Below are 21,722 nucleotides of genomic sequence, written 5' to 3' on the forward strand. Positions count from 1 at the left end.
GGAGTCACAGTCTCACCCTATCCAGAAGGACTGGGACTTACTGAACGTGCAGTTCCAATATATATATATATACATATATATATACACAAATATATACATTAATATAGCTTAAAACTAAAATATCGTATCTGGAAGAGAGTTGCTCCATTCCGCTGGAAATGAATTGCATAGGCTGAGATCTGTGAAGAAGGGTAGAGCAGCCGAAGGTTGGTAGCCATCCCTTGGGGCACCTCTGCTGCTGGCAGGTCAGTATTGGCCAATCCCTGAGAGATGGGGGACACCCGCCCACCCCCGTCTTTTTCTCCCTTCTCCCCCTTTTTCAGCAGCCAATGGGACAGAGCCATTGCAAGCTTCCTTGCTGCCTCCGTCCGCCGTATTAGGAAGGATTTCTGCAGGCTGGCAATGCTACCAACACCCAAAGCGATGTTATCCAGGCGCCGGCATTGTTCGTGTTTAAAATAAAGCTACTCTTGGAAATCCTCACAAAGTGACGGGTCTTTGGTCTGCTTTAAATCACAATCCTAGAAAAATGGGATGGATGGGGACCGCACAGGTTTCCCTGATGTGCTTAACTCTTCTAGTACAGGTACTCCTTGTTTTACGACAATTCATTTAGTGTTCCATTTGAAGTTAACAACAGCACTGAGAAAAAGGGGATTTACGACCCTTTTTCACACTTAGCAACCATTGCAAGCCATGATGTACCTTGGTTAACTTTGGCTTAGACCAGGGGTCTCCAAACCTGGCCACTTTAACTCTATACCGTTTCAGACAGATGCTCTCCCTGCTTCTGTCTCGCTCTACTGTCATCAACCTATCGTCTTCTCTGGGTCATCTATCCATTATCTACCAATCTATTATCATCCGACTGTCCATCTGTCTTATCGTGGACAGAAGGAATAATTTGGAAGAACGGGAGGAAGAGCCACCAGCAAGACGACTTGTCGGAGAAAAGAAATCTTGAGCCTGAGCCAAAACCGTAACCCGAGGAAGCGTCTCGGACAAGACCCTCCCTAGTATCTGAAAGGCAAATAGGGAGGGGAGAAGCATATTCAAACTTGCAAGCTTCTGCAACTGTAGCCTTAACAATAAAAGCAGTATTTGCAGCATGCAGGACTCCTGGTTTCCTAGTTTGCACTACATTGGGGAGACTTGATGAGGAGCGAGTCGGGGGAAAAAATAACAACAGAAAAGTTGTTAGCAAAGGGAGAAAAACTGGCCCAGCGACTTTCTCACACTCGGCCCTGTCTCCATCTCTCTGGAATGTGAGGGAACAAGTCCCAGCTTCTCCGATCTCCACACTGGTTCTGCCCTCTTTTTCTTTTTCCTGCCTTTTCCCCACTTCCAGCTGCCTGGAAGATCTTCAGCCAGGTGAATCGGCTGACCGGCGGCGTCTTTCTTTCTCCAGAGATGCTCTTAAGGTAACTGCGCAGGTCAGAACCGATTGGTTTTTGTCTCTTTCAAGATCTGGCACGTCAATCTAGTCTCCTGGGTATTTGGGGAATACTGGCAGGGGGGCAACTGCCTGGGAAGCACCCGAGGATGGATGGGGGGGGGATGCTGCACTCCAACTCCCATCCGCCCCAGCCAAGGAGGGATTATAAATTGGCTTTCCTGGGATTGCAAACTTCCTCGGAGGGTGGGTTGGTTGTCTTAAATTTAGGGAGTGTCCAAGAAACGGGGGAAACTTGAACAAGTCTCTTTTGAAGGCCAAGTCCACTTCTCCAGAGCTTGCTGTATAATTCCCTGAATCTAAACGGTGGGAGGGGGGGGAGTTTAAATTTGATTTTCTGGTAGTCCTAAGGAAATTCCAATGAGAACAAAAGGGGAGGCCAAAAAGGAACCTCTGCCCCCTCCTTTTTTTTTAAATCTTAGGGGGATCAGAGCTAGTTTGGTCTAGTGGTTAAGGTACCAAGCTAGAAACTGGGGGATTGTGAGTTCTAGTCCTGCTTTAAGGCATGAAAGCAGGCTGGTTGACTTTGAGCCAGTCACCAGGATATGGTGAGTTCTAGTACCACCTTAGGTATGAAAGCCAATTGGAGACTGAAGTCAATCACCAGGTGGTGGTGAGTTCTAGTTCTGCCTTAGGCATGAAAGCCAGCTGAGTGACTTTGGGCCAGTCCCTCTTTCAGCCCTGCCCACCTCACAGGATTGTTGTGGGGAAAATAGGAGTATTAGAGAAAACTCGCCCATCTCCTGGTGATTGGCTCAAAGTCACCCAGCCGACTTTCATACCAGGACTAGAACTCGCAGTCTCCCGTTTTCTAGCCTGATACTTTGACCTTTAGACCTATCTGAATATATAGAAAGGCCAAAAATAATAATAAAATAGAGCTGTTTTCCTCTATTTTACTAGGCCAACCAGCCTAGTAAAGATTAAAAGTGCCTATTTAATAATTGTTGGGCGAGTTAAGAATTGCCTCTTGTCCAAGATTTATTTTCCTTTTTTTCAAAACCTATTTTAAAAAGACATCGTTTCAGAAGGTATAACTGGATAAACGGTGCAAGAAACTAGAAGACTTCTAGAGTTCTAGTCCTACCTTAGGCAGGAAAACTGGCTCAGTAACTTTGGTCAGTCATTCTGTCTCAGCCCAGCCCACCTCACAGGGCTGTTGTGCAGAAAAGGAGGAGGAGGAAGATGTGTTGGATACATTTGTCACCTTGAGTTACTTAAAAAGTAATAAAGGCAGGATTTTAAAAAAACTCTAATAAAAAGAAAAAAAACATGAAAGGTGTGTGATGAACTTTCAGCACATGATGAAAAATTGACCATCCCAGACTGTTGAGCTGTATTTTAATATTAATATTATGAGGATAGGACAGGATTCTAATCTATTTCATCCCCTCCTTTCCTTCCTCCCTCCTCTTTCTTTTCTTTCTTTCTTTCTTTCTTTCTTTCTTTCTTTCTTTCTTTCTTTCTTTCTTTCTTTTCTTTCTTTCTTTCTTTCTTTCTTTCTTTCTTCCTCACTCTCTCTTTTTTCTTTCTTTCCTTGTCCCTTCCCTGAATCTTTTCATCTTTGTGCCAAAATTTCCACCTCCTCCTTTAGCTGTCTGAGAAGAATGAAACTCGATCTGCGGGGCTTCTGGGCTATGGGACAAATGTCCAATGCCAAAGTCCACTGCAGGGGCCTCCAGAATCAGCTGGGGTCATGCCATGTCTTTGTCCTTTGCAGTTTTATCACATGACGGTGAACTGACCCGCCCAGCTTAGCAGGGGAAGGTTGATCCCTGGACATGGAGCTAACTGGACACACGGGCACCGTTTGCTTTAACAAGTGACTCGTTCAGTTTCAATGGCCCCCGTCAGCCAAGAGCAACTCTCGAAGGTAAGAAGCGAAGGGAGCAGAGAAACGAAACGCACCGAGAACTTTATTTCTTTATTAATGAAATAGAGTGATCTGGCTGCCCAGCTCACATCAGATGCCTCTTGAGTCATTTCTGGTTCTGTGAAAAAAAAGAATTGTAAAGTTTGGATTCACAGCTGCAGCCCTGGGGAGGCAGCAACTTTTCTTTGGAAAAGAAGTTTTACTAAAATTGCACATCTTAAATAAAAATGCAGAAAAGAGTTTCTGGAAACTGATAGTCAATAAAAATGGATGCTGATACTAAGACCATAAGAAGAAAAAAAATCAGCTAAAATACTAAAATACTTTTAAATATCTGAAGCTGGTTGTCTTAATTTGATCATACACTATATCTTTAAATTCCCTTAATGAATAGAATACTTAAGCACTAAAATACTATTTTAATACACTACTGGAGTTTTAAAAATGGAAAAATTAAAACATGTGAAGAAATCCTATTGATCGCAGGAAATTCCCCCCCCCAATTCTTTGCTAAGATTACAAATCATTTTTATTGATTTTCTACATACGACTTGCAGTGATTTCTGCAGCCTCTCTCTGTGTCCTTAAATCCAAAATCTAGAGGAGATAATCTGCTTAGTTTCTATAAAGGGCAACCCACCAGCTCTTTAAATGAAAGCAAGGTGCCATTAGTTTCCTAGCAAGATTTTTTTTTTCTTTTGGCAAATAAATTCTATGATAAATACAGGCAGTCCTCAACTTATGACCTCAACTGAGCCCAACATTTCTGTTGCTAAGTGAGACGGTTGTTAAGTGAGGTTTGCCCCCATTTGTCCCTTCCAAGCCTGTTATTCTACGTTCTGTGACCAAGTTCATGGCTCATGAGCGCCAGAGGAGGAAGAGAGTGTTTTCCAGTAGGATCAAACTCAATGGGTCAACCTAAATCACTCAGAGATGTCAGGTTGGGATTGGATTGATCTTCCATACCTCCACCTGTCTGAAGATACCTCCCCCCAGGTGTCTAATCAGGGGTGGAATTCAAAAATTGTAGTAACCGGTTCTTTGCTCAGTTGCTGGGTGGGCGTGGCCTGCTCAGCCTCCTGCACCACGGTAGGGGAGGCATTTTCGCCCTCCCCAGGCTCCAGAGGCCCTCCGGAGGCCGGAAACAGGCCCATTTCCAGAGTTCGAGAACTCCCGGGAGGCCCGTTTTTCACCCTCCCAGAGCCTCCGCGTGGGTGCTGCACTTACCTGGCATCCAAAACGGGCCACGTGGAGACTCCTGGGAGGGGTGGGCAGGGCCTGCAGTCCTTGCAACTACCGGTTCGGCAAACCAGATGTAAAAGTATCATACGATTCATCCGAACCGGTCTGAACCGTCCGAATCCCACCCGTGTCTAATGCTGTGCAGGCTGGGGGATTCTGGGAATTGAAGTCCACTGATCTTCCAAGTAGTCAAAGTTGAGAACCACCGTTTTAAATACCTTCTCCAACTTGTTCTGTAGTTCCAGCAGGAGGGCTTCTTGGTCCTCGAACGGTTCTTCAGCCTGGAAGAATGTGACGCCATGAGGGCCCAGATCCGAAAGATAATCGTGTCTATGGACGTGCCAGCTCACTGCCGCACGGAGTTTTCAACCCAGCAGTCGGAACAACTCCAGGCCCAGGTGGGCGACTTCAGGGGGCACCTTTCAATTCCGTTCACAACCCGCTTCAAGGAATTCGTAGCTGAATGCGGAGATTTTATTTCGGAAGCAGAAAAGCTGTCCTCGATGCCTCCCACAAGGGCAGCCCTTGTAATCTACCAGAAAAGTTTCTTAAAAATTCAGGGAGATAGTCAGACGTGGCTCTGCCTTGAAAGTAGTCCAGGTTGAACTGTACAGCAGTCCGACAGCCTCAGCTGACCACAGCAAACGTTTTATGACATTTCGTATGATTGTGATGTCATTAAAATGTTTTTACCAAACTGGCTAATTTTCAAATCCCATGGGAGTCCTGGGTTCCAGAGTTCGGAAGCGTTCTGTAAATGAACCCCTTTGAGGTGCCTTGATTCAAAAAATGGTTGCCCTACCATGCACACCCAGATAAAGGTATACAAGAGTTTTATAGGTAGCCCTCAACTTACAACCGGTCGCTAAAGCGACTGGTCAAACTTTCAGCAAAAACAGCCCGCAAGAACAACGGATTTGCATTATGGCAACCATTCACTTAACAACTGCTGGAAAAAAGGTCATAACATCAGGTAGGCCATGAGGGTGACCCACCTTTCAACCATCCCAGGAATGGACAGGCTCCATTACAGTCATATGTCGAGGACTACCTGTAGTATACATATAGTAACTTTTTTTTACGTGCTTTCGAACGGCTAGGTTGGCAGAAGCTGGGACAAGTCACGGGAGCTCACCCCATTATGCGGAACTAGGGATTTGAACCGCTGAACTGCCGACCTTTCGATCGACAAGCTCAGCGTCTTAGCCACTGCGTCCCTTGTTGTATATAGATGACTTTAATATAAAACAGCTACGAATATGAAATTATTGAGACCCTAGGCTAATATTGATATTTTAACCTGGTTTCTGACAGGGGTCGGCAGAATATTTCCTCAACAGCGGAGACAAAATCAGATTCTTTTTCGAAAAAGGAGTTTTTGATACGAAAGGTACTGTTCTCCCTAAGGCCTCTTGACACCCCTGTTTTGTCCAATCTGGTGGTTGTCTTGTCCTTTTAAACCCAGATTTTTTAATTTGCAGGGGACTTTCTGGTTCCAAAGGAGAAATCGATCAATAAAATTGGTCATGGTAAGTAAAGGGCTACCCGGAAATCCCTTTCCCTAAGAAATAGTTAATGCAAGTTAGAAAAAAAATGGAAGGACTGGGTGAAAGTGTGCAGGTAGCTCTCGACTTACGAAAGTATATCGTAAGTCAAAGTTACAAAGGCACTGAAAAAAGTAACTTATGATCATTTTCCACACTTACAGCATCCCCATAGTCACGTGATCAAGATTCAGACACTGACTCATATTTATGACGGATGGCAGGGTGTCTTTTGCGAAGCCAAGTCAACGGGGAAGCCAGATTCACTTAACAACCGTGTCTCTGACTTTACAAATGCAGGGATTCCCTTAATAACTGTGGCGAGAAAGGTCGTAAAATGGAGCAAAACTCACTTCACAAATGTCTCACTTAGCAACAGAAATTTTGGGCTCAGTTCTGGTCATAAGTCGAGAACTACCTGTAATGAGTTTGCAACTTACTAAAAGTAATAATAATAATAATAATAATAATAATAATAATAATAATAACTTTATTGTCATTGTACATGTATACACAGTATACCCATCTAGATGTGATAAGATAATTTTTCTCCCTGGCAAGTTTGAGCCAATTATTACCTGACTTTTGATAGGATTTTCAATAAGTAGCACTTATGATGGTTTATTTATTTTATTTATATGACGCACATGTGACTTATTGATAAGGCAAATTTATTACACCTATGCCATTATAATCAAAATGATTCTTATCAGTACAATGATTATTATTAATTCTAGCGCTACATGCCTACGATCCCGTCTTCAAGCAAATGACCCACACAGCCAAAGTGCAGGTGAGTTGAGCCCTGGCCGACCCTGCAGGGCTGTTGTAGAAAGAGCAAATCCCAGCCAACACCAGAAGCCTCTTCTTCCTTTGGTTATAAGACAGGAAATGGACTGGCATCGGCTCTGCCTCCCTGCTCATTTAGTCCTTCAGAGCAGCCTGCAAAGTAGGCCAAGAACCTACAGGGAGTTGCATGCTGGGGTTGGTTTTAAATCCAGCTATTGGGGCTTTTACAAGGCGATGTAAGTTTTTTACTGCCATGATGATTTGGTTAACAAACCATGGTTCAAAGAACTGATCGTTTAACCAGTTGGTAACCCATCTCTGAGTGAGAGGGGGGAAAGTGCTTTTAACTCTGCTTTAATTGGCAAAACGTTGGAAGGAAGCACGTTCTCAGGCTGCAAGGGAAAAGCATAGAAAATTAACATTTTTTTACATTTTGGGACATTCCGCAGGCTTTAGCAAGAAATTTGGGTCTGGAGAATCCCGTGGTGGTGCAAAGCATGTACATCTTCAAGGTACGTGAACCCAGCCTTAGACTCCCACATTCTAAGGCTTGGAAGGGACCCCCCGAGACCATTTAGTCCAATTCTTTCCCCAAACCAGAAACTCATTATTACTGCAATGGATGAATTAAAAAAAAAATCAGTTTTCCCTTTCAGGTTTAATAGTCTTTTTTCTTTTACTTGTTTTATAGCAACCGGGCATTGGTGGGGAAGGTGAGTTTCTTGCTGTATGACCTTTCCTCTAACTCTTTCCCATGGGGGCTGCCCTGGAGATGTTGGACTGCAACTCCCATTGTCCCCTGCAGGAAAGGGAGTGAAAGTCACCATGCTGCTCAGCCTGTTCCTTTGATCCCATGACCCACCCCAACCCTTGGGAGAGTCCCACTGATTCTGGGGACGGGACACAGAAAATTGTGGGTATTTCATAAATTTAAGGACCCAAACAGGATTGTTTGAAGCCAGCTTACTGGAGTTTTGCAAACAAACCGCGTAGAGTTTGAATGCAAGGATGACTTCATGTGTCTTCTCTGCTCCTTTCAGTGACGCCACATCAGGATGCCACTTTTTTGTATACAACCCCTTTGGGCAAAGTGACAGGGTTCTGGATCGCTCTGGAAAATGCCACCCAAGAAAATGGCTGTTTGTGGTTTGTTCCCGGCTCACATACAAGTAAGACATAAAGATGCTGAGAACTGCTGTGAGTCGGGTATCAATTTAAGAAATAAAATGAATGAATCAAATCAAAGGGAGCCCCAAAAGCTCACCCTCCCGATTTGCTTTCCAGCTGGCATCACGCGGCGGATGGTCCGAACTGCCCCCGGGACAATTCCTTGCACCGATTTCATTGGCACCGAGCGAGTGTATGAAGACTGCCAGTTTGTCCCTGTGCCAGCGGGCAAAGGTAAGGTGGCACCGCTGAAAAATCGTAAGTGGGCTGAGCCACATCCGAAGAATAAGTTAGGGAGGGAAATTGGTTCTCTTCTCCTGGAAGAGGAAACATAATTTGGGGGCCAGGACTGGGGCACACAGATGAGGGGTGCCTAAAATTCCATCATGTAGATCAGGGGTCTCCAAACTTGGTGATTTTTAAGACTTTTGGGCTTCAACTGTCAGAATTCCCCAGCCAGCCACTGGGAGTTGAAGTCCAAAAGTCTTAAAAGTTGCCAAATTTGGAGACCCACCCTGAGTTAGACCCATTTTAAATCTAGGTCTTTCCCACCATTGAATGGAAGAAACCAAACCGTTACAGGTAGTCCTTGAGCTAAAAAAAAATTGTTTAGTGACCGTTCAAAGTTACGACAGCCCTGAAAAAAGTGACTTATGACCATTTTTCAAACTTAGAACCGTTGCAGCAGCCCCGTGGTCACGTGATCAAAATTCAGACGCTTGGCAGTTGATTCATATTTATGATGGTCCCGGGTGGGGGCACGTAATCCCCTTTTGCGACCTTCTGACATGGGGAAGTCAGACTCACTTAAGAACAGTGTCACTAACAACTTCAGTGATTCACTTAACAACCTTTTTCCCCTTTTCTTTTAAATTGAAATTGAAAATTTTAAATCTGTTTTTAAATTATTGGGATGTTTTAAATTTGTCTCGGGCTAAATTGTTTAATCTGGTTTTATTTCAGCTTTTAAATTTTGTATTTATGTATTTTATTTTGTGCCTGTTCACCGCCCTGAGTCCTTCGGGAGGAGGGCGGTATATAAATCTAATAAAACAAACAACAACTGTGGCAAGAACAGTCGCAAAATGTGGCAGAAGTCCCTTAGCATCTGCCTCGCTTAGCAACAGAAATTTTGGACTCAATTGTGGTCGTAAATTGAGGACCATCTGTTTTAGAGATGGGTTGGTTTTATTTTTGTTTTGAAAGTCCTTGGCAAATGACTTGGAAATATTCTACCATACAGAAGCAATTATGGAGTTGAGCTTGACGAGTGACGTCAGTGACACGTCCTGGCTTCTCCGGGAAAAGAGTTGTGATTTCCCACTTGCACAATTTTTGGCTACTCTCCCATGCAAGTGGAACTCAGCCCTGATCCCTACTTTTAACTAAATCAGCCAAAATTGGCCATATGCTGCCCTCTTCTGGGAAAAGCAATTCTAATAAATAAACTGCTACCGTTTGCTTAACAACCGTTCCAAGTTACAACGGTGCTGGATAAAGTGGCTTACACTTCTCGTCCTCGCAATTATGACCACTGCAGCATTCCCCATTGTCATTGTGATTTCACTCCTGGTGCCCGGCAACTGGCTTGCATTTACAGAGAGTCCTCAGCTTATGACTGTAGCTGAACTTGGAATTATAAATCATAAATCACGGCCATATTTTAATCTGTCGGTTTAATCTGTTAACTATTTTTTTACTTGTTTTATAACTTGCAAGGAGCCCAGAGTCAACTTGTAGGTGAGATGGGCGGCATGAAAATTGAATCAATAAAATTAAATAAATGTCAAAGCATCACATGGCCCACCCGATGTTTGACATATTTTTGTGGCAGTTGTTAAACATGGTGGTTCTTAAGTGAACACTGCAGTCGTTAAATGAATCCATCGTCCCGAATGGACATTTTTTTCAAGGCCAGAAACCAGGAAAAAAAAAATCACAAATTGTGATCACGTGTCTGTGGGATGCTGCAAACAGTCACAAAGCCAAGCCGGTTGCCACACACCGAAAACGCAATCATCTCACTGCAGGGGATAGGTGTGGCTGCCATAACTTTCAAAACGGGTGTTTAATAACTCTGGGGAAGTGGGTTGCAACCTTGAATGGCCGCTAGGCAAGTAGGTTGTAAAGCAAGGACTGCTTGTCCAACTGTCAAACGCTACTTCCAGCTGGACGGTAGATTTCACTCTTTTCACGGTGAACCAGGGGACTTGGTCCTTATCCATGGCGAGGTGGTGCACAAAAGTGAAGCAAACTGTTCTCAGGAGTCTCGTGAGGTTTACACCTTCCACCTGATGGAGGCCAAGGACGCTGATTGGAGCACCAAGAACTGGTAAGTGGAAGGAGAGGGATGGGAGGGCTTTGTCCTGGGCAGTGCCACTCTGCCAGGGTTTTCCCAACTCCAGTTGCTTCACCAGCACGGGAGCTCAGGAGCCATTTAACGGTATTTTTCACTTGTTTCAGGCTTCAACCAACTCTGGAACTGCCTTTCCCGTCGCTGTATACGAGCAACTAAACCCACAGCATCTCTGCTTTGGGAGCCCCATATCTTTTGGGGAACCGGCAGGGGGGCTGATCTTCAGCTCTGCATCTGTAGCTGAGGAATTTCTGGCTCCATCTCCGAATCTGCTGAGTCTGTTCAGGCTTAAAAAATCAGTTTGGTGTGGAGTTAAAGAGCATCAGATCCTGACCAAGGAAAGTCAGGCAGAAGTTTTTGCTCAACAATGAACGTCACGGGGAGACCTTGTGAAGAAAAAGGAGACATGAAGGGAACAAGCACTGTTCCTGGGTTCTGAAAGGAGAGGCAAGTTAAAAAGGCAATAAAATGTGGACTGGAATTCCAATTATGTACTTGCTGTAGATGACACCTTTGTAAGAGTATCTCAGAGTTCAGCAGCACGGAATAGATTTATATCTCACCCTTTTAAGAAACATCTCTGATAATCTCTGATACATCTCCTGTAATTTCAAGTTTGGGCTAGGAGCTATCTAAATTTGCAGTCTGAGCTAGCTGGAGGAAAGATTCCCCCAAACCTTGCCTCTTTGTGGTGCTCAGGATCTGCCATCTTCTACAAGATCCTTGGGATGGGACTGTGTTTGGCTTGGAGAGATACGTGGAGGGGGGGCTGTTGATGGGCAAAATGGATGTCTCAAACCTCCAATGACTCCTGTTTTACTTCGAATAGCCTCCCAATAATTTTAAAAAGGCCCTGCTTTGCTAATGTCACAATCCTGATCGCGATCCTCAAGTGATCAGAAAAATTAAAATTTATCCAATAACCTGTAACAGAGATGTCTCAAATCAGTTAGGGCTTCACTTCCTGCTTGGTCAGCATCAGCCTGACCAGTCTTGTTAAAATAGTAACTCTTTATTTCTTTGGTTTGTCTTCCCTCCTTCTTCTACGGGGTGAGATGAGACAGACTGGACCAAAGTCACCCAACTGTCTTCCGTGCCTAAGGCAGGGCTAGAATGTGGGGTGGCTGGCTTCAAATCCAGCCCTTTGACTGCTTGAACAAACCCCTCCTGCTTAAAAAAAAAAAGAACAAAACAACCCCTTGGAGGATTGCTACTCACAGTATGAGTGGCAATTGCTGCTTATTATACTGCAGAAGCTGTGAAAAAAAAAACAGACCACAAAGAACAGCCTCATTATATTTCAGCTTTAAATAATGAATGTGCAATCACTTACAGGGACAGGCCGTGGTGTCGCTTTTTGCCATCCTGGGCCAAAGACACCAAAGAAACAGAGTATGGGTGTATCTGATTACGCTCTGGGGGGAGAGAAACTTTATCCCCTTCCAGGGTAGCTAAAGCATTAGCAGGATGTGGAGGTAGAGAGGCAAGAGTAAATTGTCCACCTGAGTGGTGTAGGCTTCTAAAAACGACACCAGGGTAATCGAGACCAAGATCCAGGAGTAGCTGGCGTTCAGGTCCACAGAACTGTCAAAAATCACAATCAGGGCAACCGCAATGATTTGGGCAAATATGGCCGACATGGTCCCTTCAAAGGTTTTCTTGGTTCCAGGCCATTTGACTTCCCCCATCGTGCTGCCAAAGATGGAGGCCACAGAGTCCCCAACGCCTACAGCCAGAACCCCAGAGTAGGGAGCCAGGGCTCCTGCCCCCGTCAAGGCACCTTTGGGGGCACATGGTCTTGGCACCAGCCACACCGGGAAGGACATCCCAAGCAGAAGGTAGATATGAGTCAAGATCAAAGGCCCGCTGTCTCGCTCGTCCAAGAACAGCGAGAGCAACTGCCGGAGCGTCTGTCCGAAGGGCTTGATGGTGAAGTAGCGGACATACTCGAGCAGAATGAAGACGGCCAGGCAGATGACTGCTGCCACGTACAGCAGTTGGCGGTCGTAGATCAGCCCCGGGACATAAGTGGCCACCACGATGAAATGGAAGTACTTCCGGGTGACGATTGAAGCTTGGTGTTTTTTAGAACCGGAGGACCGCTTGACGTTTTGGTAGAGGACTATCGCGCAGGCCAGAGCAGCCAGGAGGGCCCAGTAGCACAGCAGGTGAATTCTGATCTGGGTTTGGGAGAGCAACTGGAAGAGCCACATCAAGGGATTCCTGCGGATCAGGCGGTAGAGCCAAGGCATGACCACGCCGAGGCTCAGGACAGCGGTCATCATGTGGAAAAACATGGAGGAGGTCCAGGTGGTGGAATCCATGAAGAAAAACAGCACCGCGAAGGAGAGGCCGAGCAGGGCCACTCCCACCACCACGACCAGGAGGAAGAACTCCACGGGACTCCCTCGGTTCTCGCTGACGTTCAGAGAGCGCTTGATGAGCTGGTTGAGGACGAAACTCAGGCCGGTGAGGATCAGCAGGGCCTCCCCGGGAGTGAAGCACCGAGGCAACAGGTACAGCAGGATCATGCTGAGGTAGACGAAAATGAGCAACACCTCCAACACTTCGATCACTTCGGAGACGGTCAAGGAATGTTTCATGGTGTAGATGATCAGCGTCCCGGCAATCCCGGACAGCACGCAGGTGTTCGTTGGCACCGGCTTGGTAATGCCCAAGGCGATCACCGACAGGAAGAGGGCGATCATCATGCCTGTGGAGGCCACGACAATGCCCAAGCGCTCGAAGTACACAATGCCAGCCACTCGACACCTTTCCTTCATCACGATGCCCAGCAGAGGGATAACCATGCAGGAGGGGAGGAGGCCGCTGTTGGCCGTGGTCCGGAACTGGAATACAGCCCCACCCAGACGAAGGAGATGGTCCCACTTAAACTGGATGTAGAAGGCTTGGACGGCGAGGACGAGAGCGGACCACGAGAAGCGGTCCCAGACCACGCTGTGCACGCAAAGCACGATGGCAAACACCACCAGCGATTCCACCAGAACCGGTTGGTTCCACATGGTGACGGTCGGCCAGTTACGTCTCGCAAGCGAAGGATCTCCACAGCTGTCCAGGGCGTTTCAAATGCAGGGACTCTCAAGGCTGAAAGCTCCCTCCTCTGTTCGGATCATCCCTAGGAGAGAAAAATCAAATCTTTTAAAGAAGCACACGGTGCCACAATGGTGCGCCCCACATCACAAGCCCAACTGTCTTTAACAGGATTCAGAAGACAGAGCTGCGCCTGTCAATGGTTCGAGGCCTCCCTGTGCCCACCTCAGGCGATAATTACAGATTACAGATTAACAAGAGTTGGAAGGGACCTTGTAGGTCATCTAGTCCAACCCCCCCGCCCAATTCTTTGCCAAGTTGCGACTACCACCCCCATCATCCCCAGCCACCCTTGAGAATCCAAGCCCGGCACTCCCAAATTGGAAAGCGCCGTTTTGACCCCGGCCTAGCCTACCCTGCGGGGCTGTTGTGAAGCAGATCGTGGAGGGGGAGGGAGGGAAAGGAGGAGGCCAAGCGGTCCAGCCTGCCATGCACATACACACACACACAGACACCCTTCCCCCCACCCGGGGGCTGAGCTCCATCCCGCCGCCCTCCCAAGCCTTTCCCCCCTCATCATCGCTCCGCCTCATCGCCTTCCCTGACTTTAACTCACCCACCAGGGCGCCGCCATCTTGCGGGTGGGTGACGACGGCGCGCGCCGGTGACGTCAACAGGGCACGCCCCAGACGCACGTAACCCACGGGGGGGGCGCGCGCCGGCTTTCCTAACGGTCGAGCGGGCGGCTCCCAGCGCGCAAGCGCCGCCCCGCCTTTTTCTTCTTTTTTTTTTTTTTCCCCTCCCTTACTGGCGGCCCCGCCCCCCTTTTTTCCTCCTGGCGGCTCAGCGGGCGGGCGAGCGAGGTAGGCGGGAGGGAGGGAGGGAGGGTCACGTGGGAGGGGAGTCCAAGATGGCGGCCGGCGGGCTGTCTGCGAGGTAGGAAGGCGCGGGGCGCGCGCGCGGTCGTTGTCGGAGCCCCTGAGGGGAGAAAGCGGCTGTGGGAAGGCCGAGCCCGGCCGAAGCCCCGAGCCTCGCCCGCTCAGGCCACCCCCTCCCCCCCCCGGAGCTTTGGGGTGAGGGTCTTGCGGGTTGGAGGGGAGGGGGGACCCCTAAAGAAGCCCCCTCAGCCCCCTCCTGCCTTCCTCATTGCTGCCCATTTGAGGGGTTTATTTACCGCTATTTATTTGAACCGGTAAGCCCCCACTCGCCCCCCCCAGTTGGACTCTTAATTGAACATCATCCTTTCCAACAACAACCCTGTGAGGTGGGAAAGGCAAGGGAAGGCGTGGCTTTGGGTGCCCAAGGCAGGACTCGAACTCAGGTCTTTGGCTTTCCGGTTCTGGCTGGCACCTTTTGGGGATGCCCCAAACTGGGGTAATGGAATAACACCTCCCCCACTGGAAGGAAATGAATAATATAATTTCCATTTGAGTGGGAAGAAGGCAGGGATATTAAAAGATATATTTTAACACATTTTGAGTTGCCCAAATAGATCTCTCTCAGATAGCTAAAAAGATCCCACAGGAAAAGGGATCCCCTGATTTGAATTTGAGCTCTTTTGAACTGATGTTTCTTTGGAAAATAGGGCAATTCATTTCAGGCTAGGAGGAAATATGCCAGGAAAAATATTAATCATGAACTTTTGTATGTATATTAATATATTAATGAGATGTTACAGGGAAGGATAAGAAGAATATACATACAATTTAAATATAGGGGTCACAGAGTAATTAAGAGAAAGCAAAATAGAACTCCAAAATCCTTTGTAAAAGTAACAAAAAAGACCTGTTTTAACACTGTTGCTTTTACTGTTTGCCTCTGTTAGAACCTCCCATTTTGCACCTAGGAACTTTAAAGAGTGTCTAAAACCACAATTGTGCATTTGCTAGCCTCATGCTCACCCAATTTTTGACTTGCAATTAAATGCAACCTGGTATCAATTTATAATTTGCCCTAAATTGAGCATTGCATGATTTGAACACGCAGTAATTATGACCTATCTGTATGTATAGAAAGGCAGGATGACATAATAATTGTTCTGGCTGTGCATTCTTTACACATTTGTGCTGTCTGACATTGTGACAGGCTGTAAGCCAAGGACATACAACTGGTCCAGTATCTGCTCTGCTTCAATGGTTAGACGGCCTAGACATTGGTATTTGAAATATTTCATTCTGTTTTATTAATTTAGATGAATATATATATTGCTAGACCATGTGTGATATGCCATATGCTAAATAAATAATGTACTATCTGGGAGTATGCCTATTCCCCTTGATGCTTCTCAAAATTGGCTAAGTGAAGTGTTCCTCCCTGCCTATGAGAAACTACACTAGTTGTGTTGGATTGATCCTGTGGGATGGGCTGGGTTGAGAGAGAAGGACTGGCTCCCCCAACTGGCTTTCATGTCCAAGGCAGAATTTGCACTCGGGTCTGGTTCTGGTATCAGCAGAATTGCTGGGGTAAATTTTAACTCCCAGTTGACTTGATCTTTTCCTAGCTTGCCATCTGATCTGGAAACAACAAATTAATAATGAGAAATCCGTTATGTTCATTTGATATTTTTAAATCATAATGCTGATATAATACTATTCTCTTTTCGTCTTCAATGGTCTAAATTTTCTAATATCTTTATCATTCTCTTTGATCAGTCTTTACAATAAAAAAGTATAGTTGGACAAAACTATTATTGGGGAAGGGAAAAATAATAGGACAATAAAACAACATCCAATTAGAAGATTTGTGAACTTGGTGAAGACATTGGTGTGGTTGTTCTAATTAGAATTGCGTGCTAATATCTCTCTGGGTTTTCCAGCTCTATAATATCATCTGAATAGATGCCTTTTCTTAACTGTTTTTTTTAACAATTCCTGATGGATCAAATAAATTCCAATAATCCAGACAACAACTAGAGTTGTTGGTGGATCACAGTTGAACTATTGGGTGCATTCTTTGTGACTTTCACTCCTTTTCTTTCCCTTTACGCAGAAAGCCATGTTTGCAAATTGATTATATTATCTAGCATTGCTTCTTGATCCCAAAGCACAGTCAAAGGCCAGGTGGTTTTCTATAATCTTCCTGGCAGAAATAATCAGATAATTTCTTTTTCCTAGAGGGTTCTCATTTGCATCCTAATATATTCCAGAGTATTTTCAGCAGGACATGCCAATAGCTTCAATCTTTAAAAAGAATTCAGGAAGAACAGTTGGGTCAGAATTAACATTGGGCAAGGAGGTGTTACTGGAAAGAAATGTGCTTGAGGGGAATGGTTACTTTGCTTTGAAAAGTGTTTGAATAACAGAATAACAGAGTCGGAAGGGGCCTTTTAGTCCACCCCCTTGCTTAAGCATGGGCCCTTATACCATTCCAGACAAGTGATTGCCCAGTTTTGATACAATTGCATAGAGAGAAATGGTTCTGTGAGCTTTGGAAAGACTTTAAGGAATGCATGACTTTTATTTTAAGGAGCAGCAGAGAACTGTGGACCATTCTTTTGGGAAGATCAGCTTTGAGAGAACCGGTAAGCAAAGTTGGCTTTGGCTGTTTCCTTTGAAACCTCTAGTTTGTGTTAATCATGGCAGCAGTAAGGGGAGGCCTCTTTGATTAATGTATTCAGTTAAGCAGATTTTTTAGATTAATGTTTCTAGTTCCTTGAAGTAACAAGGCGAGCTCTCCACAAGGAATGTAGAGTCTGATAAGCATTGGCTCAAACCCGACAAGGACATTGATTTGAACCTTAGTGACTTGCAAACTCATTATATCTCATTATAATATAAAAACCACACCTCCTGAATATGATGATGAGCAGGAACAAGATCATACTAGGACTGTTTTGTAATGTTACATGTTACATCCCTCTGAGCATGTGGTGCTGTTTCAAAGATGAACCAAATAATGTTAACCAATGAAAGGCCACAAGTCTTAAAAATTGCTAAGGTTGGACACCCCACTGTACAATGCTTCTCCTTCCATTTGTCCGGCTTTGCGAAACTAAGCAAACAGTTTTTAACAGTTGAGTGGAATCTCTAAATTCAGCATCCTTTTGTCCTGATTTAGGCACAGATCGCAGAAGAGTTGAATAAACATTGGCAGAGGTTGCTTGAAGGACTTTGTTACTATAAACCACCCAGGTACGGTAACCAGATGGCTGGGTATCTAGCACATTGCTCAAGTTAAGAAAAGCTTGGAGAAACAATGGGTTTTTCTGGTCATGAATCTGCTTCCTCCTTTTAGAAATTCATCTAGTCTGAAATAGAATAGAATTCTTTATTGGCCAAGTGTGATTGGACACACAAGGAATTTGTCTTTGGTGCATAAGCTCTCAGTGTACATAAAAAGACGAGATACATTCGTCAAGAATCACAAGGCACAACACGCAGTGACAGTCATATGGTATAATAAGCAATCGAATCATACTAGGAAATAATATCAATCAAATCTTAGCAGAAAAAACAGCAGATACAAAGCTAAATGATTTGTATAACCCCTTTTCCCCCCATGTTATTTAGATGAACTCTTAAGGGTTAAGATCTGATTCTTAGGCTTGGCTACAAAGATAAGTGGGCCCCCTACCTTGTTTTTCTCTGGATGTTCTTTCATGTGTAGATTATTTTATTTTAGATTTCCTTTAGGGCTTTATCATGTTTATGGAATGTTTGTGGATATAAAATTATCCAGGTGTTAGATCAAGATTCACTTTGTTCCAAACAAACCAAACTGAATAACTGTTTCTTACGTGTAGTTCCAATTCAGCAGAAATCGTGAAAGCTGATAAAAACGTGCCCGCTTCGTTGAAGGAACTGGGACTCCGAGTCAGCAAGTTTTTGGTGAGAAATACTTTCAAAAGTCGCTCTGCTTTTTTTGCTCTGCGTGTTTCAGGATGGGGGTAGAAGAAAATATCAGAATTGGAGAGAAGTTGGTTTTCCCCAGTCCTACTGTTCGAGTGAGGTTTGTGTCTGGGACTTCTGAAATTTAATTGAGGTACTTTGCAGAACTTGGTAGCGGCACTGAAAATTAGGTCTTGTTCTGTTCTTCATTGTCCTATCCCTCTCTCCTAAAAAGTGTGTAACGTAGCTAAACGTTTGTCTGCCATTACAGGGTTTGGATGAGGAGCAAAGCGTGCAGCTCTTACAATGTTACCTTCAAGAGGATTATCGAGGGACTAGAGACTCGCTAAAGGTGGGTAACGGCGCACGCTCTCTCTCTACCCCAGGATTTCTGTTGGCAAGTGTGTCTGTGCATGGCTCTGGAAGACCAGGACTTAATGCAGTGAGTTCTCACTGTGATGCCGTAAGCTTGCATTTCCACTTGGGGGTGAGATCTGCCTTGGAGGTACTGGCCATAAATACTAAGATTCATGGGAATTCTAATCCCACCTTAGGCAAGAAAGCTGCTGGGTGACGTTGGGCCAGTCCCTCTCTTTCAGCCTAAGGGACTTCCTAAACTACTTGTGGGGGGGGAGGGGAAAGGAGGAGGAAGCAATGTTCACCTCTTGGAATTATTTATAAAAACAATAGATGGGGTAAAAATAAATGAACAAAGGCATACATGCTGTCCATTCCGTGATGAATATAGCTAAAACCTAGATGGGAACATACCTTTCTCCGTTGTTTGTGTCTCCGTCCAAGCCTCAACTCTTTATGACGGATTCCTTGCATTCCTTTTTGTATCTAGACCGTGCTGCAAGATGACAGGCAGAGCCAAACTCTGCTACTGAAGGTGAGTTTCCCCTACATCCTTCCATGGGCCCTGCTCCCAGCCCCACTGCTTCTGTATCAAGTCTTTTATTGGGGGGGTGGCACCGGGGGGGGGGGTTGATTCGATGCAGCAGAGAGGATTGAAGTTCCAAGTAAGAAATGTGGGCTCTTGCCACTTGCTCCTGATTTGCCCTGTGTGGCTTCTTGCAATTATTTTGGATAGTATTTTTATCCCCCTTTTCCAGTTGAAAAAAAATTATCCAAAAGCCCAGAGACAAAACAATAAACCACAATCTTATTATGGTGAGGATGAAGGACAACATTGTTCACAGATAATGTGTTTGTATGAAAAAAATAAATAGCAAATGAAATACCTGCTAATCAGAGGTTCACGTGGGGTAGAACCTGGGAATTCAGCAAAGAGACTGTGGGGAAGTAAACACGAAAATACAAAGAGAGCTGCTACGATAAAGACAACAATATGTGTTCGCAGATTGCTGATTACTACTATGAGGAAAGGTTTTGTATTCTTCGGTGCGTTCTTCACATCCTCACTTATTTCCAGGATGAGAGGCACCCTTACATGGTATGTATTGGCTTCCTTTCTTGACTCTTCTACGATCATTAAATGCAGTTAAAGTACAGGTAGTCCTCGTTTAGTGAAGACTCATTTAGTGACTTTGCACTTACGACAGTGATAAAAAGGGAACTTGGCCACCAGCCATCACATTTACGACCTTTGCAGGTTTGTAAAAATAAAAGCTGAAGTAAGATCATAAGTACAGTCACAGTTTCTCTGAGCAGCTCCTTTGTTTAACAAGCGAGTTGCTGGACCTCACCGTGGTCACTAAATAAGGACTCCCAGTAAAAGACTATAATCTGAGTCAGCAGAGCTCTTGGCACTCCCAAAAGCCTTTAATGATCTTTGAAAGGGATGAAGTTTTAACCTTTTAAGGGAAGGTAAAATACATGTTTGTTTATTAGTTCTATCTCACCTTTATTTTGGGTCAACTCAAGGAAGCATCCTGCCTCTGTTTTCCAGAATAACAACTTGAGAAAGAGGGAAAATCACCAAACCAGCTTTCATGCCTAAAGGAAAGCTAGAACTCACAATTACAAATTTCTAGCCCTGCCCCTCAGCTAATGGACCAAATTGGCTCTCGTTATTATGAAACACATAGCCAATAATTTTATTAACTGCACTTTAAAACATTTAATTGCATGTGAAATTATCTTTGAATCCTTCCAGTATTCTGGTATAGGATATATAGAATTATAGATGTCAACTGGTGCCAATTTTTTGGAGATACCTATAACAATTATTGGAAAAATACATTTACTCACACACTTATCGGCTCTCCACTCATGTAAATTAGGGAGTGACCCTAACGGTTTGAGATTATGTATTTTCATAACAGGGATGTTATTATTCATGATTAATGTCAGTATTATTTTTAATTTATTGCATGTCTATTGTTGGTCGATGACCGTAATAAAGTTTTTATTCATTCATTCATTCATTCATTCATTCATTCATTCATTCATTCATTCATTCATTCATTCATTCATTCATTCTGGTATAGTATTAAAAAAATGACATACAAGTATAAAAGGGAAGAAACAGTCTCTTAATTTATTTATTTTTTCCCATCTTGGTTTTGCTATGAAGGTCCCGTATTCACAGTGTATGGAAAAACTGGATAAGGAACTGGTTCCTAATTATCGGAAACAGTTTGAAGATCTGTATAAAGCAGAAGCGCCTACATGGGAGACACACGGAAGTCTGATGGTATTTTTTTCCCCCATTCATACTTTACTTTCAAAAATTGTGAGCTCCCGTTCCTTGTCCCAGCTTCTGCCAACCTAGCAGTTCGAAAGCACGTAAAAAAATGCAAGTAGAAAAACAGGGACCACCTTTGGTGAGAAGGGAACAGCGTTCCGTGGGCCTTTGGTGTTGAGTCATGCCGGCCACATGACCACGGAGATGTCTTCGGACAGCGCTGGCTCTTCGGCTTTGAAACGGAGATGAGCACCGCCCCCTAGAGTCAGGAACGACTAGCACGTGTGTGCGAGGGAACTTTTACCTTTTACCTTTAAGGAAAATATGTGGATGCCACCAGAAGTTATGGGTACTTCAACACTGGAGGTTTCTAACAAGAGACTGGACAGCCACCTGTCCAGAATGGGATAAGAGCAGGGGGTTGGACTAGAAGACCTCCAAGGACCCTTGTACCCTGTGATTTTCAAAGGAATATTTATCAACATACCTTATCTCGTTTGGCAAGCTGCCATGTAACTTGTTTCCAACTGCAGTACAAGGCAAAAATTGGCACAGTCACGAACAGAACTTTCCATTATTGAAACTACCGAACGAATAAATTGTTTCCTGCAAAAGCCCCCTCCCCCTTTGCTCCTCTTTTGTTTCCTATGGGAGGGGCCAATCACCTCCAAGGTGTGGCTTTACTCCCAAGTCGACCCTGCTTTCTGAGTTGTTCTTGTCTTCTGGCAGCTCTGCGCATGCGCACACTGGGAAGAGGCTCCAGCTCCTCTG

The 21,722-nt window shown here is 44.8% G+C and overlaps 3 protein-coding genes across 6 annotated transcripts in view; 2 read left to right on the forward strand and 1 right to left on the reverse strand.

Moving 5' to 3' along the window:
- The first annotated feature begins 1,333 nt into the window (after window positions 1-1,333).
- Window positions 1,334-11,197, forward strand: PHYHD1 (phytanoyl-CoA dioxygenase domain containing 1). 4 transcript variants are annotated; one of them, XM_070955656.1, is made up of 12 exons: window positions 1,334-1,421; window positions 3,174-3,326; window positions 4,808-4,966; window positions 5,883-5,958; window positions 6,050-6,097; window positions 6,850-6,905; window positions 7,351-7,413; window positions 7,593-7,614; window positions 7,942-8,070; window positions 8,186-8,302; window positions 10,274-10,400; window positions 10,532-11,197. In XM_070955656.1, the coding sequence occupies exons 2-12, from the start codon at window positions 3,294-3,296 to the stop codon at window positions 10,581-10,583; spliced, it is 882 nt and encodes a 293-aa protein (XP_070811757.1). In that variant the 5' UTR covers window positions 1,334-1,421; window positions 3,174-3,293; the 3' UTR covers window positions 10,584-11,197. The 4 variants fall into 4 exon arrangements, with proteins under 4 accessions (XP_070811757.1, XP_070811759.1, XP_070811760.1 ...); XM_070955658.1 differs by lacking the exon at window positions 4,808-4,966; XM_070955659.1 differs by lacking the exon at window positions 10,532-11,197 and having other exon boundaries at window positions 10,237-10,365.
- A 540-nt stretch (window positions 11,198-11,737) lies between these two features.
- DOLK (dolichol kinase) lies at window positions 11,738-13,550 on the reverse strand. Its single transcript, XM_070955694.1, has one exon. It carries the CDS (start codon window positions 13,445-13,447, stop codon window positions 11,876-11,878), a length of 1,572 nt encoding a protein of 523 aa, XP_070811795.1. The 5' UTR covers window positions 13,448-13,550; the 3' UTR covers window positions 11,738-11,875.
- An 829-nt stretch (window positions 13,551-14,379) lies between these two features.
- NUP188 (nucleoporin 188) overlaps window positions 14,380-21,722 on the forward strand; it is a 31,485-nt gene continuing 24,142 nt past the window's right edge. The window contains exons 1-8 of the mRNA XM_070955646.1: window positions 14,380-14,411; window positions 16,941-16,995; window positions 17,532-17,605; window positions 18,217-18,301; window positions 18,573-18,653; window positions 19,149-19,193; window positions 19,665-19,757; window positions 20,841-20,960. Of these exons, the coding sequence (XP_070811747.1) occupies window positions 14,386-14,411; window positions 16,941-16,995; window positions 17,532-17,605; window positions 18,217-18,301; window positions 18,573-18,653; window positions 19,149-19,193; window positions 19,665-19,757; window positions 20,841-20,960 (579 nt within the window). The 5' untranslated portion in view covers window positions 14,380-14,385. The remainder of the gene's footprint in view (window positions 14,412-16,940; window positions 16,996-17,531; window positions 17,606-18,216; window positions 18,302-18,572; window positions 18,654-19,148; window positions 19,194-19,664; window positions 19,758-20,840; window positions 20,961-21,722) is intronic.

The sequence above is a fragment of the Pituophis catenifer genome, unplaced genomic scaffold (assembly GCF_029215685.1).
Source record: "Pituophis catenifer annectens isolate HBS135680 unplaced genomic scaffold, rPitCat1.0.hap2 SCAF_17, whole genome shotgun sequence".
NCBI lineage: Eukaryota > Metazoa > Chordata > Lepidosauria > Squamata > Colubridae > Pituophis > Pituophis catenifer.